The sequence below is a fragment of the Mobula hypostoma genome, chromosome 27, assembly GCF_963921235.1.
Source record: "Mobula hypostoma chromosome 27, sMobHyp1.1, whole genome shotgun sequence".
NCBI lineage: Eukaryota > Metazoa > Chordata > Chondrichthyes > Myliobatiformes > Myliobatidae > Mobula > Mobula hypostoma.
In genome coordinates, this window is record NC_086123.1 from 30,981,016 (window position 1) to 30,996,890 (window position 15,875).

General features: G+C 44.5%; 1 protein-coding gene across 2 annotated transcripts; it reads right to left on the reverse strand.

Moving 5' to 3' along the window:
• Nucleotides 1-6,576: 6,576 nt before the first annotated feature.
• On the reverse strand, nucleotides 6,577-9,383 carry LOC134338522 (polyubiquitin-like). Of its 2 annotated transcripts, none has more exons than XM_063034411.1 (2): nucleotides 9,136-9,383; nucleotides 6,577-7,745 (listed from the first exon to the last, which is right to left on the reverse strand). In XM_063034411.1, exon 2 carries the CDS (start codon nucleotides 7,731-7,733, stop codon nucleotides 7,266-7,268), a length of 468 nt encoding a protein of 155 aa, XP_062890481.1. In that variant the 5' UTR covers nucleotides 7,734-7,745; nucleotides 9,136-9,383; the 3' UTR covers nucleotides 6,577-7,265. The 2 variants fall into 2 exon arrangements, with proteins under 2 accessions (XP_062890481.1, XP_062890480.1); XM_063034410.1 differs by having other exon boundaries at nucleotides 9,118-9,383.
• Between the last annotated feature and the right edge of the window lie 6,492 nt (nucleotides 9,384-15,875).

A 15,875-nucleotide genomic window follows, 5' to 3' on the forward strand; every position in this document is an offset into this window, starting at 1 on the left:
GTTTTACCCCGTTTCCCGAGCTTCACCCCATCCAGCATATCAATCTTTTCAACGTCCACCATCTCCACCGTGATTCCACCATTTGTAACACATTCTGTTCTGCACCTCTTTCTGTTTTCGGCATGGACCCCTCGGTCCGTAACTCACAGGTCCTCAGATACCTCCCCCACCCCACCTCCCCCACCCTCACCAGCGAAACTTTGTAAGTGTAGGATGTGTTACAGCTGACCTCTCCAATGGTCAGCCCGCCTCCATCACCAACCAGTGCCCTAAAGAGAGACCCAGGAGATCATACAGACGCCAGGAATCTTGAAGAGCAGTCAAAATTGTTGGGGGAACTCTGGAGGTCAGGCAGCATCAATGGAGGGCAATGAACATCCATAATTCACTCGAGATCCTTCATCAGGATTGGAAAGAAAGGGGGCTGAAGCCAGAAGAAGGAGGAGGGATGAGAGAGAGGTGGAGTATAAATTAGTGAGGGGGAGAGTGGATGAGTGTGGGAGTGGGGATGATGTGAGAAGATGGGAGGTGATCAGTGTAAGCACTAAGGGGCTGAAGAAGAAGGAATCTGATCGGTAAGGACAGGAAACCATGGAAGGATATGGGGAACCTGGTGGGGTCATGAGGGTAGGGGAGGAAAGAGGTGAGAGGATCACTAAAATAGGAAAAAAACTAAAGGGGAGGTGTTGACCAGAACTTAGAGTTTAATGCCATCGGGTTTAAGACTACTCAGACCGAGTATGAGATATTGCTCCCCCAGATTGTGTTTGGCTTCATCGTAGCAGTGTCCTAAACTGAACTTCCAGGTGAGGCAGACATTCACGTGCACCTCCCTTGGCTTTCTTTATTGTAGCAACTGCTTCTGATGTGGTGTCCTCTATATTGGTGAGACCAGGTGGAAATTAGACTGGGAATCTCTTATCAGATTCCATCATCTGCTGCTCTTTATCACCTCCACCCATCACTTCCCAGCTTCTGTCCCCATGTCCACTCTCCCTCCTCCATCCGCCTATCATTCATTCTCAACCGGATCCATCTTGTGTTTAGGACAGCAATAAAGGACCTCCATCTCCATCTGGACACAAGGTTTCTTCATTGCTGTTTCTGTGACAATTATTTTTTGACCAGTCACTGTTCTTATCCATGAGCTGAACACGCTGAACCTGGAGATGTGGTGGTCCACTGTTAGTCTGCCCTCTGTTAGAGTGAAGTTTTTTGGATAGATGATTTGTTTACACTTAAATGACTTTTGCCACCAGACTTCTATTTGACAAAGTACTGTGGATTGAGTCCACAACAATGCGCTTCCTAAAGGTGTGAATACCAGATGCTTCTGGTGCCGTAGTTTGACCAGATGCTGTAGTTTCAAAGACAGTATTATCTGTACTTTATAAATATTAATTGTCTTCTATGTTAGCACATAAAATGCCAAATAAATGTATGGTGGATTTAACTAAAGGCTGTGGATACCAACCCAGACATGTTGGCGTCAGAAGGAAAGGATGAAATCCGAAGATGTGATGTTTGTATGTAGCTTCAAAAGGAAGCATTGTCTATAACTTTTTAGGTAGTGATGGCCTTTGAGTTTAGCATATAAATATCTGAACCCACACTGGACTAACAGTCCTTTCTACTGGAAGCGTCTCCGTCCATATGATGCCTACTTGTTATGTCGAATGTCGAATAAAGAAGCTGGTTTGAATCTACCAGTGACTCTGACTCTCCATTAATGTCATCCACGCTACAACACCCTCTACCCTTTGACCTGTTTGGCACACGTGACCCTACCAAGAGCCAAAGCAAAAGGCCCTGACTCCAGCCAACGTAACTCTCTGGGTCATTGAGGCACACAAGCCTCCAAGCCCTGCGACAAGGTTGTGGTGCTCTTGGAATAGATTTACCTGAGCAAACATTAACTATTTGAGAGGTCAGGTGGACATTGCTAATGCTCAGTGTAAGCATACTAAAAATTGTGGAATCATATAATTTGTTTAAGTTAATATGTAGAATTATCTTCTGGCATGTGTTAATACCTTAGTTATTATCTTTGGGACTCAGCACAAAATTGAAAAGATGTTAAACCATCAATTTACACCTAATTCTTAAAATACACAGACTTATTGATAGATTTGTTTCCTTTGCCTCTTCTTGATCCTGCAGGAGTCTGTTAAAGTTCTTAAAGTAAAATTCTAGGACAATTAAAGGACAATTTTGAAACCTTTATTCTGGGCTACAGCAATTAATTATTCAGGTTTTAAATGACAAAAGGATCAATTCCACCTCGCTACATCAGCAAAATTGGAGGTGAGTTTAAATTCAGAACCTTAATACCATCCGCCCCAATCAAAGGTGCTTCCATTTCAATTAAGATCGATATCTTAAGACAATAATAAGACACTAACCTATCCCTCAACGTCAGCAAGACGATGGAATTGGTTGTTGACTTCAGAAGGAGTAGTGGACCGCACAACCCTATTTACATTGGTGGTGCGCAAGTGGAACAGGTCAAAAGCTTTAAGTTCCTCAGGGTCAATATCACAAATGACCTGACTTGGTCTAACCAAGCAGAGTTCACTGCCAAGAAGGCCCACCAGTGCCTTTACTTCCTGAGAAAACTAAAGAAATTTGGCCTGTCCCCTAAAACCCTCACTAATTTTTATAGATGCACCGTAGAAAGCATTCTTCTCGGATGCATCACAACCTGGTATGGAAGTTGTCCTGTCAAAGACTGAAAGAAGTTGCGGAAGATCGTGAACATGGCGCAGCACATCACACAAACCAATCTTCTGTCTGTGGACTCACTGTACACTGCACGCTGTCGGAGAAGTGCTGCCAGGATAATCAAGGACACCACCCACCCAGCCAACAGACTTTTTGTCCCTCTTCCCTCCGGGAGAAGGCTCAGGAGCTTGAAGACTCATATGGCCAGATTTGGGTACAGCTTCTTTTCTACTGTGATAAGACTGCTGAACGGATCCTGACCCGGATCTGGGCCGTACCCTCCAAATATCCGGACCTGCCTCTTGGTTTTTTTGCACTACCTTACATTCCATTTGTCTATTTTATATGTATGATTTATAATTTATATTTTTATTATTTACTAATTTTAACTATTTTTAATATTTAATATTTGTAATCCAGGGAGTGTGAAGTGCAGATTCAAATATTGCTGTGATGATTGTACATTCTAGTACTAGTTGTTTGGTGACAATAAAGTGTAAAGTATATCCTAGGCAAGGGGCTGGCAAACATGCAAATGTGTGCAGAAGAGGGAATTCATACTGGAACTTTCGAAAACTGTTATCACAATTCCATGCATAATATAGAAACATAGAAACATAGAAAATAGGTGCAGGAGTAGGCTATTCGGCCCTTCGAGCCTGCACCGCCATTTATTATGATCATGGCTGATCATACAACTCAGAACCCCGCCCCAGCCTTCCCTCCATACCCCCTGATCCCCGTAGCCACAAGGGCCATATCTAACTCCCTCTTAAATACAGCCAATGAACTGGCCACAACTGTTTCCTGTGGCAGAGAATTCCACAGATTCACCACTCTCTGTGTGAAGAAGTTTTTCCTAATCTCGGTCCTAAAAGGCTTCCCCTCTATCCTCAAACTGTGGCCCCTCGTTCTGGACTTCCCCAACATCAGGAACAATCTTCCTGCATCTAGCCTGTCCAATCCCTTTAGGATCTTATACGTTTCAATCAGATCCCCCCTCAATCTTCTAAATTCCAACGAGTACACGCCCAGTTCATCCAGTCTTTCTTGATATGAAAGTTCTGCCATCCCAGGAATCAATCTGGTGAACCTTCTTTGTACTCCCTCTATGGCAAGGATGTCTTTCCTCAGATTAGGGGACCAAAACTGCACACAATACTCCAGGTGTGGTCTCACCAAGGCCTTGTACAACTGCAGTAGTACCTCCCTGCTCCTGTACTCGAATCCTCTCGCTATAAATGCCAGCATACCATTCGCCTTTTTCACCGCCTGCTGTACCTGCATGCCCACTTTCAATGACTGGTGTATAAGGACACCCAGGTCTCGTTGCACCTCCCCTTTTCCTAATCGGCCACCATTCAGATAATAATTTGTTTTCCTATTTTTGCCACCAAAGTGGATAACTTCACATTTATCCACATTAAATTGCATCTGCCATGAATTTGCCCACTCACCCAACCTATCCAAGTCACCCTGCATCCTCTTAGCATCCTCCTCACAGCTAACACTGCCACCCAGCTTCGTGTCATCCACAAACTTGGAGATGCTGCATTTAATTCCCTCATCCAAGTCATTAATATATATTGTAAACAACTGGGGTCCCAGCACTGAGCCTTGCAGTACCCCACTAGTCACCGCCTGCCATTCTGAAAAGGCCCCGTTTATTCCCACTCTTTGCTTCCTGTCTGCCAACCAATTCTCCACCCACACCAATAATGATGTAGGAAAGGGAGCAGCCTTGGCAGTCAAAGTGAAGGATAATCCAAAGAGCTTTTACAAGTATATTAAGAGCAAAAGGATTGTAAGGGATAAAATTGGTCCTCTTGAAGATCAGAGTGGCCGGCTTTGTGCGGAACCAAAAGAAATGGGGGAGATCTTAAATAGGTTTTTTGTGTCTGTATTTACTAAGGAAGCTGGCATGAAGTCTATGGAATTGAGGGAATCAAGTAGTGAGACCATGGAAAGTGTACAGATTAAAAAGGAGGAGGTGCTTGCTGTCTTGAGGAAAATTAAAGTGGATAAATCCCCAGGACCTGACAGAGTGTTCCCTCGGACCTTGAAGGAGACTAGTGTTGAAATTGTGGGGGCCCTGGCAGAAATATTTAAAATGTCGCTGTGTATGGGTGAAGTGCCGGAGGATTGGAGAGTGGCTCATGTTGTTCCATTGTTTAAAAAAGGATCGAAAAGTAATCTGGGAAATTATAGGCCGGTGAGTTTAGCGTCAGTAGTAGGTAAGTTATTGGAGGGAGTTCTAAGAGACAGAATCTACAAGCATTTGGATAGACAGGGGCTTATCAGGGAGAGTCAACATGGCTTTGTGCGTGGTAGGTTATGTTTGACCAATCTGTTGGAGATTTTCGAGGAGGTTACCAGGAAAGTGGATGAAGGGAAGGCAGTGGATATTGTCTACATGGACTTCAGTAAGGCCTTTGACAAGGTCCCGCATGAGAGGTTAGTTAGGAAAATTCAGTCGCTAGGTATACATGGAGAGGTGGTAAATTAGATTAGACATTGGCTCAATGGAAGAAGCCAGAGAGTGGTGGTACAGAATTGCTTTTCTGAGTGGAGGTCTGTGACTAGTGGTGTGCCACAGGGATCAGTGCTGGGTCCATTGTTATTTGTCATCTATATCAATGATCTGGATGATAATGTGGTAAATTGGATCAGCAAGTTTGCTGATGATACAAAGATTGGAGGTGTAGTAGACAGTGAGGAAGGTTTTCAGAGTCTGCAGAGGGACTTGGACCAGCTGGAAAAATGGGCTGAAAAATGGCAGATGGAGTTTAATACTGACAAGTGTGAGGTATTGCACGTTGGAAGGACAAACCAAGGTAGAACATACAGGGTTAATGGTAAGGCACTGAGGAGTGCAGTGGAACAGAGGGATCTGAGAATACAGATACCAGATTCCCTAAAAGTGTCATCACAGGTAGATAGGGTCGTAAAGAGAGCTTTTGGTACATTGGCTTTTATTAATCAAAGTATTGAGTATAAGAGCTGGAATGTTATGATGAGGTTGTATAAGGCATTGGTGAGGCCGATTCTGGAGTATTGTGTTCAGTTTTGGTCACCAAATTACAGGAAGGATATAAATAAGGTTGAAGGAGTGCAGAGAAGGTTTACAAGGATGTTGCCGGGACTTGAGAAACTCAGTTACAGAGAAAGGCTGAATAGGTTAGGACTTTATTCCCTGGAGCGTAGAAGAATGAGGGGAGATTTGATAGAGGTATATAAAATTATGATGGGTATAGATAGAGTGAATGCAAGCAGGCTTTTTCCACTGAGGCAAGGGGAGAAAAAAACCAGAGGACATGGATTAAGGGTGAGGGGGGAAAAATTTAAAGGGAACATTAGGTGGGGCTTCTTCACACAGAAAGTGGTGGGAGTATGGAATGAGCTGCCAGACGAGGTGGTAAATGCGGGTTCTTTTGTAACATTTAAGAATAAATTGGACAGATACATGGATGGGAGGTGTATGGAGGGATATGGTCCGTGTGCAGGTCAGTGGGACTAGGCAGAAAATGGTTCGGCACAGCCAAGAAAGGCCAAAAGGCCTGATCCTGTGCTCTAGTTTCTATGGTTTCTATGGTTGAGTGAGGTAAAAGTAACACAGTGGGGAATAGTGACAGTTAAACTTCAATATTTACTTTGGATTAAATAGGAAAGAATGCAGAATAGCTAACATAATGATTCCATTGTGTAAAGTGTTGAATGTGAATTGGGGTTTTTGAGAATCTTGTACATGGTTCAAACGCCACAATCAAACTTTGGTCAAGATACTTCATCTCTTACCAGGGTCTACAGAATTAGATGAACGCAATCACACAGAAATGCCAGTGTTCCTGCATTTAGACTTTTATTAAAAAAATCATTTCAAATCATATTGGAAATTTCAACAATGAAAATTGCAAAGCATTTAGAACCTCAACTAATCTGATTTCATTAAATTTTAATGCTAAAATGAAAATAAAGATCCATTGGAAGAACACAGGAACTGAAGCAAACAATTCTTGAGGTCGTTAAGGTCAAGCAGTAAGTCATCTCCCCATCCCCCATCAAACCCAATCTTTTTAGTGGGATTTGTTTCAAAACATTGTAAATTGAAATTGCCACAGCAGTTATTTCTGGGTCTCTGAGTGAAACCCATTATATGTGGGAAATCATAGACCATCAGATTATGATCAGCCATTCGGAGTTACATTGATCTGAAGAGGAGGTGCAGGTTGCCAGAGTTCCTTTGATATTGTTAATATCTGGCCTCTGCAAAATTGACAACCCATGTTTTCCAGGCTAAGAAGGCAACAAGGTGATAAGCGACAAACGTCGATGGGAATTTATGTCATTGTCCGACAGACACCCCATCAGTACAGCATTAATACAGAGCGGAAATCGGTCCTTTGTCCAACTTGTGAATGTCAGTGTGGAACGTAGCAGATAGACAGGATAATGTAACAAAGTGCTCACGACAGAATATAGGAATGCAATAAAATACCAATAAATTATTTTTAATCACAGTTTTCTCAACCGTCTGCAGGAGTAAATCAGCCTCCACGTAGCCGGAGCAGCAGAGAGATGGTGGTTAGTGGTCTGATGTTGTAGTCGGAGAGCAATCGCCCATCCTCCAACTGTTTGCCCTCGTAAACCAGGCGCTGCTGGTCGGGTCTGACCCCCTCCTGCCGATGGACCCGCTCTTTAAACTTCTGCACGGACTCAGAGGGCATCACGTCGTACGTCGTCGTTTTCCCCTTGTCGTTCAGGAGAAATATCTGCATGGATTCCTCTTTCCTGACCAGCAACATGACGGTGGGGCTGGGGTTGAGGTTGTAGTAGCTTAGACTTCTGTCGTCCTGCATCTCCACGCTTTGGCCATTTTGCACCATCAGACGCTGTTGGGAAATGGGCACGTTGGTCTTTTCCTGGATTTTCATCTTGAGTGTCGACACTTGAATGGAAGGGTCGACATCAAGTTCGAAACCATCGCCGGTGATAAACCTCACCTGAAGTCTCATCTTGTCAAATCGCTGTAGAGAAAGGAGAAGTGATTAGAGAGTTTTTACACCAGATGTGCATGAACTATGATGTATTAATATGGCATTGCCTATAATATCAACATAATTAGACTATTTACTAAGATCTGTAGACAAACGGGAAAAGACAGACCCCTCTTTCCCAGCAGTTCTGAATGTGTGACAGGAATTTTGAGCCGCAATACTGACAATTGACGGGAGAGGGACTCCGTGAGCCGGTGGGTTTAAACATTTTTGAACCTGATTCGATCAGCAGCAAAAAAATGTGTAAATGTCTCATTGGGACCGTAGTAAGTGTGCAACTTGTTTAGATTTCTAAGCCAGGACCATTCCAACCGCCGCTTAATAGGGGAAAAAAAATCACTTTTGTCACATCGCGTTAATGGTGTACCGGGGAGAGCATTCGGACTTGTTGCATCACCGTCTGATATGGAGGGACCACGACACAGGGTCAGAAAAAGCTGCGGACAGTGGTAAACTCATCCAGCTCCATCATGGGCACCAACAGAGTGTATCTTCAAAAGGTGATGTCTCACGGAGAAGGCATCGATCATTCTCGGCCTGCAGGTCATGCCCGCTTCTCATTGCTACCACCAGCGAGGAGCCTGAAGTCTCACGCTCAACGTTTTAGGAACAGATGAACTAATGAACAGTATTTTTGTCTGACACACACACACACACACACACACACACACACTCGTATATATACTGTGTGTGTGTGTGTGTGTGTGTGTGTGTGTGTGTGTGTGTGTGTGCTATTATAATTTATATTATATGTTATGTACTGCATTGTACTGCCGCCCCAAATTGCCAAATTTAACGATTTAAATTAGTGGTGATCACCCGAATTCTGATTCTAAATCGATTCTGCTGAGAATGAACTCTATTTACTTTCAACCAAACATTCACCCTCCACCCCCGCTTTCCTGCACAGAAAGTGTTCACTCCCGACCCAGACTTCCCGAGTCACTCAATTCACACGCAAATTATTGTCGTGACATGAACGAAGATTTCATGCACCGTTTTAACAAGACCGTCACTCTACATCAGCCGATTAACGGGTTTCACCGAACCGTGAGCCGATCAATCTGAGAAGCAGGAGTGGCCATTCGGCCTGCACCGCTATTCAATGATATCCCCGATGATTCTTTACCTCGCCGCTAGTTGACAACAATTTGTCTCGTATCTATTGCCCCTTTCTGTAAAGTTAGTTTTCTACTAACTTGTTCTCGCCCCGCGTTTTGTCAGCGGTAGAGACTACATTTCCTGCCCGGTTCAGAGGATCTTAGTAATTTAAATTATATTGTCAATGTTGTAAATAGCTAGATAAAAATGAGAACTTTGAGATAATCAAATAAAGTCTTACAATTTTTGTCGACAGTACCGGAAGTCAGGACGAATCTGAAGAAAATCTGATCCGCAGCTTTTTTTCTTTGCCCTTTATTCCGCACCGACTTTCAGCTCTGGTCCGGGTAAATCAATAGAAATTCTCCGGCTGCTGCTGATCGGTATCCCCGCTCCTGCAACTCTGCGTCTCTCCGCCTCCCCCGGCTCGCTTTATCTTCTGCTCCCGTTTCTGAACGTCACCGCACCGCTGGGCTGATCTCACGGCCCGCTGTCGCTGTGTTGACAAACAAACCAATCAGGTTCCAGCCGAAGTTTCGTTTCCGAAAAATTCCCCGCAGTAAATTGGAAACGTTTTCGCTCTGTTACAGGGTTCAACGCTATCGGCTGATTCACTTTCGGATTCCGTTCTGGTGTCAGCATCTGCAACAATAACACAGGCACAGGGACGCCGAGAATGTGAAGCCCGATCTTGACCGGAAAATAACCTGAAACGTGTCATCTCTGAATACATTTATCTAGTTCATTCAGTGACAACGTAAATGATGAAATGCACGAATCCACCCAAACAATACAACACAACTGTGCCCAATCCACATCACCTCTATTTCCCCATCTTGCTTGCCCATCTCCCCGTGGGCAGTCAGTCGTAGTGTTACCCCGTTTCCCGAGCTTCACCCCATCCAGCATATCAATCTTTTCAACGTCCGCCATAGAACATAGAACACAGAATAGTACAGCACAGTACAGGCCCTTCGGCCCACAATGTTGTGCCGACCCTGAAACTCTGCCTCCCATATAAGCCCCCACCTTAAATTCCTCCATATACCTGTCTAGTAGTCTGTTAAACTTCACTGGTGTATCTGGCTCCACCACTGACTCAGGCAGTGAGTTCCACGCACCAACCACTCTCTGAGTAAAAAACCTTCCTCTAATATCCCCCTTGAACTTCCCACCCATTACCTTAAAGGAATGTCCCCTTGTATTGAGCAGTGGTGACCTGGGGAAGAGGCGATGGCTATCCACTCTATCTATTCCTCTTATTATCTTGTACACCTCTATCATGTCTCCTCTCATCCTCCTTCTCTCCAAAGAGTAAAACCCTAAATCTCTGATCATAGTGCATACTCTCTAAACCAGGCAGCACCCTGGTAAATCTCCTCTGTACCATTTCCAATGCTTCCACATCCTTCCTATAGTGAGGTGACCAGAACTAGACACAGTACTCCAAGTGTGGCCTAACCAGAGTTTTATAGAGCTGCATCATTACATCGTGACTCTTAAACTCTATCCCTCGACTTATGAAAGCTAACACCCCATAAGCTTTCTTAACTACCCTATCCACCTGTGAGGCAACTTTCAGGGATCTGTGGACATGTACCCCCGATCCCTCTGCTCCTCCACACTAACAAGTATCCTGCCATTTACTTTGTACTCTGCCTTGGAGTTTGTCCTTCCAAAGTGTACCACCTCACACTTCTCTGGGTTGAATTCCATCTACCACTTCTCAGCCCACTTCTGCATCATATCAATGTCTCTCTGTAATCTTTGACAATCCTCTACACTATCTACAACACCACCAACCTTTGTGTCGTCTGCAAACTTGCCAACCCACCCTTCTACCCCCCCACATCCAGGTCGTTAATACCAGTAGTCACAATCCTCCTATCTGAATGTACTCCCTCCACCACGACCCTCTGCCTTCTGCAGGCAGGCCAATTCTGAATCCACCTGGCCAAACTTCCCTGGATCCCATGCCTTCTGACTTTCTGAATAAGCTTACCATGTGGAACCTTGTCAAATGCCTTACTAAAATCCATACCGATCACATCCACTGCAATACCCTCATCTATATGCCTGGTCACCTCCTCAAAGAACTCTATCAGGCTTGTTAGACATGATCTGCCCTGCACAAAGCCATGCTGACTGTCCCTGATCAGACCATGATTCTCTAAATGCCCAGAGATCCTACCTCTAAGAATCTTTTCCAACAGCTTCCCACCACAGATGTAAGGCTCACTGGTCTATAATTACCCGGACTATCCCTACTACCTTTTTTGAACAAGGGGACAACATTCGCCTCCCTCCAGTCCTCCGGTACCATTCCCGTGGACAACGAGGACATAAAGATCCTAGCCAGAGGCTCAGCAATCTCTTCCCTCGCCTTGTGGAGCAGCCTGGGGAATATTCCGTCATGCCCTGGGGTCTTATCCGTCCTAATGTATTTTAACAACTCCAACACCTCCTCTCCCTTAATATCAGCATGCTCCAGAACGTCACCCTCACTCATATTGTCCTCACCGTCATCAAGTTCCCTCTCATTGGTGAATACCGAAGAGAAGTATTCATTGAGGACCTGACGCACTTCCATGGCCTCCAGGCACATCTTCCCACCTTTATCTCTAATTGGTCCTACCTTCACTCCTGTCATCCTTTTTTTCTTCACATAATTGAAGAATGCCTTGGGGTTTTCCTTTACTCCACTCGCCAAGGCCTTCTCATGCCCCCTTCTTGCTCTTCTCAGCCCCTTCTTAAGCTCCTTTCTTGCTTCCCTATATTCCTCAATAGACCCATCTGATCCTTGCTTCCTAAACCTCATGTATGCTGCCTTCTTCCACCTGACTAGATTTTCCACCTCACTTGTCACCCATGGTTCCTTCACCCTACCATTCTTTATCTTCATCACTGGGACAAATTTATCCCTAACATCCTGCAAGAGATCTCTAAACATCGACCACATCCCCATAGTACATTTCCCTGCAAAAACATCATCCCAATTCACACTCGCAAGTTCTAGTCTTATAGCCTCATAATTTGCCCTTCCCCAATTAAAAATTTTCCTGTCCTCTCTGATTCTATCCTTTTCCATGATAATGCTAAAGGCCAGGGAACACTGGTCACTGTCCCCCAGATGCTCACCCATTGAGAGATCTGTGACCTGACCCGGTTCATTACCTAGTACTAGATCTAGTATGGCATTCCCCCTAGTCGGCCTGTCCACATACTGTGACAGGAATCCGTCCTGGACACACTTAACAAACTCTGCCCCATCTAAACCCTTGGAACTAATCAGGTGCCAATCAATATTAGGAAGTTAAAGTCACCTATGATAACAACACTGTTATTTTTGCATCTTTCCAAAATCTGCCTCCCAATCTGCTCCTCTGTATCTCTGCTGCTACCGAGGGCCTATAGAATACTCCCAATAGAGTAACTGCTCCCTTCCTGTTCCTGACTTCCACCCATACTGACTCAAAAGAGGATCCTGCTACATTACCCACCCTTTCTGTAGCTGTAATAGTACCCTTGACCAGTAATGCCACCCCTCCTCCCCTTTTTCTGCCCTCTCTATCCCTTTTAAAGCACTGAAATCGGGGAATATTGAGAATCCATTCCTGCCCTGGTGCCAGCCAAGTCTCTGTAATGGCCACTACATCATAATTCCATGTATGTATCCAAGCTCTCAGTTCATCACCTTTGTTCCTGATGCTTCTTGCATTGAGGTACATACACTTCAGCCCTTCTACCTTACGACCTTTACACCCTTTATTCTGCTTCTCTTTCCACAAAGCTTTCTATATTTTAGATCTGGCTTTACTCCATGCACTTCTTTCACTGCTCTATCGCTCTGGGTCCCATCCCCCTCGCAAATTAGTTTAAACCCTCCCGAACCATGCTAACAAACCTACCTGCAAGGATATTGCTCCCCCTCGAGTTCAGGTGCAACCCATCCAATCAGTACAGGTTCATCTGTACCATCTCCACCGTGATTCCACCACCTATCACACATTCTGCTCTGCACCTCTTTCTGCTTTCAGCATGGACCCCTCGGTCTGTGACTCACTGGTCCTCAGATCCCTCACCCCACCCCGCCTCCCCCACCCTCACCAGCGGAACTTTGTAAGTGTAGGATGTGTTACAGCTGACCTCACCAATGGTCAGCCCGCCTCCATCACCAACCAGGGCCCTAAAGAGAAACCCAGGGGATCCTACAGATGCCAGGAATCTTGAAGAGCACGCCAACATAGTTGGGGGAACTCTGGAGGTCAGGCAGCATCAATGGAGGGAAATGAACATCCGTAATTCACTCGAGATCCTTTATCAGGATTGGAAAGAAAAGAGGCTGAAGCCAGAATAAGGAGGAGGGATGAGAGAGAGGTGGAGTATAAATTAGTGAGGGGGAGAATGGATGGGTGTGGGAGTGGGGATGATGTGAGAAGATGGGAGGTGATCGGTGTAAGCACTAAGGGGCTGAAGAAGAAGGAATCTGATCAGTAAGGACAGGAAACCATGGAAGGAGATGGGGAACCTGGTGGGGTCATGAGGGTAGGGGAGGAAAGAGATCAGAGAATCACCAAAATAGGAAAAAAACTAAAGACGGAGTGTTGACCAGAAGTTAGAGGTTAATGCCGTTAGGTTAAAGACTACTCAGATGGATTATGAGATATTGCTCCCCCAGATTGTATTTGGCTTCATCGTGGCAGTGTCCTAAACTGCCCTTCCAGGTGAGGCAGACATTCATGTGCACCTCCCTTAGCTTTCTTTATTGTATCAACTGCTTCTGATGTGGTGTCCTCTATATTGGTGAGACCAGGTGGAAATTAGACTGGGAATCTCTTATCAGATTCCATCATCTGCAGCTCTTTATCACTTCCACCCATCACTTCCCAGCTTCTGTCCCCATGTTCACTCTCCCTCCTCCATCCACCTATCATCCCTTTTCACCAGGATTCATCTTGCATTTAGGACAGCAATAAAATACCTCCATCTCCATCTGTACAAAAGGTTTCCTCATTGCTGTTTCTATGACAATTGTTTATTGACCAGTCACGGCTCTTATCCATGAGCTGAACACCTGAACCTGGAGGTGCAGTGGTCCACTGTTACTCTGCTCTCTAACCTTTGACCTGTTTGGCACAGGTGACCCTACCAAGAGCCAAAGCAAAAGGCCCTGACTCCAGCCAACGTAACTCTCTGGGTCATTGAAGCACACAAGCCTCCAAGCCCTATTTCAAGTTTGTGGTCCTCTTGGAATAGATTTACCCGAGCAACGATTAACCATTTGAGAGGTCAGGTGGACATTGCTAACGCTCAGTGTAAGCATACTAACAATTGTGGAATCATATAATTTGATTAAGTTAATATAGAAACATAGAAAATAGGTGCAGGAGTAGGCCATTCAGCCCTTCGAGCCTGCACCGCCATTCAGTATGATCATGGCTGATCATCCAACTCAGAACCCTGTACCTGCCATCTCTCCATACCCCCTGATCCCTTTAGCCACAAGGGCCATATCTAACTCCCTCTTAAATATAGCCAATGAACTGGCCTCAACTGTTTCCTGTGGCAGAGAATTCCACAGATTCGCCACTCTCTGTGTGAAGAAGTTTTTCCTCATCTCGGTCCTAAAAGGCTTCCCCTCTATCCTCAAACTGTGGCCCCTCGTTCTGGACTTCCCCAACATCGGGAACAATTAATAAGTTAATATGTAGAATTATCTTCTGGCAGGTGTTATTGCCTTAATGATTATCTTTGGGACTCAGCACAAAATTGAAAAAATGTTAAACCATCAATTTACACCTAATTCTTAAAATGCACAGACTCATTGATAGATTTGTTTCCTTCACCTCTTCTTGATCCTGCAGGAGTCTATTAAAGTTCTTAAAGGAAAAAAATATGGGACAATTTTGAAATCTTTATTTATGGCTACAGCAATTGATTATTCAGGTTTTAAATGACGAAAGGATCAATTCCACCTCGCTACATCAGCAAAATTGGAGGTGAGTTTAAATTCAGAACCTTAATACCATCCGCCCCAATCAAAGGTGGTTCCATTTCAATTAAGATCAATATCTTAAGACAATAATAAGACAATAACCTATCCCTCAACGTCAGCAAGACGAAGGAATTGGTTGTTGACTTCAGAAGGAGTAGTGGACCGCACAACCGAATTTACATCGGTGGTGCGCAAGTGGAACAGGTCAAAAGCTTTAAGTTCCTTGAGGTCAATATTACAAATGACCTGACTTGGTCCAACCAAGCAGAGTTCACTGCCAAGAAGGCCTACCAGTGCCTTTACTTCCTGAGAAAACTAAAGAAATTTGGCCTGTCCCTTAAAACCCTCACTAATTTTTATAGATGCACCGTAGAAAGCATTCTTCTAGGGTGCATCACAACCTGGTATGGAAGTTCTCCTGTCAAAGACTGAAAGAAGCTGCGGAAGATCGTGAACATGGCGCAGCACGTCACACAAGCCAATCTTCCGTCCGTGGACTCATTGTACACCGCATGCTGTCGGAGGAGTGCTGCCAGGATAATCAAGGACACGACCCACCCAGCCAACAAACTTTTTGTCCCTCTTCCCTCCGGGAGAAGGCTCAGGAGCTTGAAGACTCGTATGGCCAGATTTGGGAACAGCTTCTTTCCTACTGTGATAAGATTGCTGAACAGATCCTGAGACAGATCTGGGCCATACCCTCCAAATATCCGGACCTGCCTCTCGGTTTTTTTGCACTACCTTACTTCCCATTTTTCTATTTTGTATTTATGAATTATAATTTAAAATTTTAATATTTACTAATTTTAACTATTTTTGATATTTAATATTTGTAATCCAGGGAGTGTAAAGTGTAGATTCAAATATTGCAGTGATAATTGTACATTCTAGTACTAGTTGTTTGGTGACAATAAAGTGTAAAGTATATCCTAGGCAAGGGGCTGGCAAACATGCAAATGTGTGCAGAAGAGGGAATTCATACTGGAACTTTCGAAAACTGTTAT